The 3,329-nt window shown below is 52.9% G+C and overlaps 1 protein-coding gene across 1 annotated transcript in view; it reads left to right on the top strand.

Moving 5' to 3' along the window:
• Positions 1 to 3,329, top strand: part of Sp2 (Sp2 transcription factor) — a 22,420-nt gene that overhangs the window by 16,545 nt on the left and 2,546 nt on the right. The window contains exons 4-5 of the mRNA XM_010620303.3: positions 8 to 139; positions 2,461 to 2,773. Coding sequence (XP_010618605.1) covers positions 8 to 139; positions 2,461 to 2,773 — 445 coding nt within the window. The remainder of the gene's footprint in view (positions 1 to 7; positions 140 to 2,460; positions 2,774 to 3,329) is intronic.

The raw sequence follows: 3,329 nt of genomic DNA, 5'->3' as shown, positions 1-3,329 counted from the left end.
GGCCGAGCCGCCACAGGTGGTGCAGATCCCGCAGCAGGCGCTGCGCGTGGTGCAGGCAGCGTCCGCCACGCTGCCCACCGTCCCACAGAAGCCTTCCCAGAACTTCCAGATCCAGGCGGCGGAGTCCACCTCCACTCAGGTACGGGCCCTCTGCCTTCCTTTCAGTTTTAGTTTTTCATGCCTGGGAATTGAACTCAGGAAGTTGCATTTGCCAGGCTGGCAGAGCACCGCTGAGCTAAATCCATGGCCCAGTGTTTTTCTCCCCCCAACCCCTCATGTCCGCCGCCCCCCGCATCGGGGATGAGCTCAGGTCCTTGTGCTTTACAGGCAGGCTAAATCCCCCACCCTCCCTTTATTGTAGGCCTCTTGGGGATTGGGCACGGGCAGAGGTACAGTATTTGTGTGTGTGTTTTGAGACAAGGTCTCACTTCGTGGTCCAGGCTGACCACAGCTCTCCATCCTCCTGTCTCAGCCTCCCAAGTCCTGCAATTGCAGCTGTGCACCCCACTCCTGGCCCTGATGCACACCTTTTAATAATAAAGTTCTGGTTTTTGGTTTTGTGTTGCTGGGGATCAAACCCAGGCCCGTGTACATGCTAGGCAAGTTCTCTGCTGCTGAGCTACACCCCTAGCCTGGTTTGTTTTTTTATTGTAGAATTTATATAATCAGAACAGCTAGCAAGAATGAAAAAAATCCCAGTCAGAACTATAGAATTTGTTTTTGGTTTTTTGTTTTGTTTGTTTGTTTTTGGTACTGGGGATTGAACTCGGGTCCTTGCACTTGCAAGGCATGTCACCGAACTGCTGAGCTAAATCCTCGGCCCCACAACTATAGAATTTGACGTAATATACAGTTAAGGAGAAAATTGCTGCTCATTGTGAATAACAAGAAAAATAACATGAAGAACTTTATATCGGGACGTAAAATTTAGGCTTGGATCCTGTGGAATGTTGAGTTCAGCAAGAATGTTCTTTGGCCTTTGTCTGCTACTGCACATCTCTTTGGTTCTATGAGGCAATGATCATTCTTTGTTCGTGCTCCTTAAATGTTAGAGATGAGCCCGTGTGGCAGATGGAGACGCAGGAACCGAGAGGGTAAAGTGCCTGCAGCTCACTGGGCACAAAGGACAGGAGCCCCAGTCTGAGCTAACTTCAGACCCACTTTCTTCCGGGTTCTACCTTGACTCTGTGTGACAGGTGCTGCCACTGAAATTGGGGAGTGGGTTTGTTTGTTATGAGAAAAACAGCCTCAGGTGTATATGCATAGAATCCCAGCTAGTCAAGAGGCTGAGGCAGGAGGATGGCAAGTTTAAGGGCAGCCTGGGCAATTTAGTGAGATTGTCTCCCTGAAAAAATCCACATAAAAACAAACAAAACAGAAATCTGCAAGGAACAGCTACTGCCAGGTGAGGCGAGGGCCTGAGGCAGCACCTCCTCAGGTGTGTGCCCTCATCGCAGCACCCTGCCCTTCTGTTCCGTCGGCTCCTCCATCTGGAGAGTGAAAGGGGCAGGAAATAACTACACATTTGCGGAAAGATTAAGCTATGACTGCTTTTGTTTTGTTCTGTTTTTTGAGACAAGGTCTCACTACGTAGTTGAGACTGACCTGGAACTCACTGTGTAGCCCAGGCTGGTCTCAAACTCACAGCGATTCTCCTGCCTCAGCCTCCTGAGTGCTGGGATTACAGGCGTGTGCCACCACACCCGGCTATGACTGCTTTTTTATTTTTGTTTTTGTGGTACTGGGGTACTGAGCTGCATCCCCAGCCCTTTTGTGTGTGTGTGTGTGTGTGTGTGTGTGTGTGGTACTGGAAATCAAACTCGGGACCTTGTGCTTGTGAGGCAGGTGCAGAGCCACTTAGCTACATCCCTGGCTGATAACGGAACTTTTTAAAATTTTGGGCTGGGGGAAAAAAAACACTTGGGGCTAGGGATGTAGCTCAGTGCCACTGTCCCTGCCTGGCAAGTACAAAAGGTCTTGAGTTCAGTCCCTGGTACCAGAAAGAAAAAAAAAAATGATGTAGTTCAGGCTGTTTTTTTTTTTTTGGTACCGGGGATCAAACTTGGATCCTTGCCTTTACGAGGCAGGCGGCAGAGTGATGCTGAAGTCACTATGTAGTAGCCTGGCTGCCTGGAACTCACAGCGATCCTGCCTCGGCCTACCAGGGGCTGGGATGGCAGGCGTGTGCCACCACATCTGGCAACACCTTGTGTATTTTTATTTTCCTACCTTTGCCAGTCTGAATTTGAGAAGGGTTGTTTCTCATTACCTCCTGGCTCTTGAGGACAAACTGAAGCTGTAGATATTCATTTGGTGGTCATGTGGGTTACACCACCTTCTGACTCTGTGATTGATTGCGCTTCTCTGTGCTCAGCGTGTGTGATCAGAAGCAGCCTGTGCTGCCGTGGGGGAGGACAGTCTGGCTGGGAGCAGCGCAGCCACTCTGCCTCTCTGCCTCAGGTCTACATCCGCACGCCTTCCGGTGAGGTGCAGACGGTCCTCGTCCAGGACAGCCCGCCAGCGACAGCTGCGGCCGCCTCCACCACGCCCTGCAGCAGCCCTGTGCCGCGAGCCTCCAGCCTGAGTGGGACCAGCAAAAAACACTCCGCTGCCATCCTGCGCAAGGAGCGGCCTCTGCCCAAGATTGCGCCGGCTGGGAGCGTCATCAGCCTGAACACTGCGCAGCTGGCGGCGGCCGCACAGGCCATGCAGACCATCAACATCAACGGCGTCCAAGTCCAGGGCGTGCCAGTCACCATCACCAACACTGGCGGTGAGGCGCGCAGTCACGCCCTGGGGTTTCCTCCCTCACAGTAGTGCTGAGGCCTAGAGGAAGCCCGCTGTCCGGTGGCACAGTGGCTGTCCTAGAAGGCGATGAAGATGGCAGGTGGAAAGGAGCTTTCCGAAGGACGCAGGGACGTGCGCTAAGTTGGGCGCTGCCTGAGGTCCCGAAGGGCTCCTGAGAGCGTGGCCAGGAGGAGCAGAGGGACCTGGCTGGGAAGGGAGACCGGACCGCCTGCTGTGTGGTCTTTGGCATCACGTGCCTGGGAAAGGGCAGTCTGGTGGCTGTGAGGGCTGAGGCTCCTCGCCCCAACCTTTTGGTACTGGGGATCAAACTCAGGTCCTTGGCAGTTACAAGGCAGGCGGTGGCACCACTGAGCTAAATCCCTGGCATCCTCTCCCCATCTTTAGTGGATCTGTGGCACTTTCTGCAATCTGGTTTTCTCACTTGACGACCCAAGAGGGAGGACGAGGTATCAGAGAGGGCTTGGTTTTTCCCAAAGCCCCTAGAGTCTGCTTTTTTTTTTTTTTTTTTTTTTTTTTTGGGC

The sequence above is a fragment of the Fukomys damarensis genome, unplaced genomic scaffold, assembly GCF_012274545.1.
Source record: "Fukomys damarensis isolate Sample0158 unplaced genomic scaffold, DMR_v1.0_HiC HiC_scaffold_13, whole genome shotgun sequence".
Classification (NCBI taxonomy): domain Eukaryota; kingdom Metazoa; phylum Chordata; class Mammalia; order Rodentia; family Bathyergidae; genus Fukomys; species Fukomys damarensis.
This window is presented reverse-complemented; position numbering and strand designations above follow the sequence as displayed.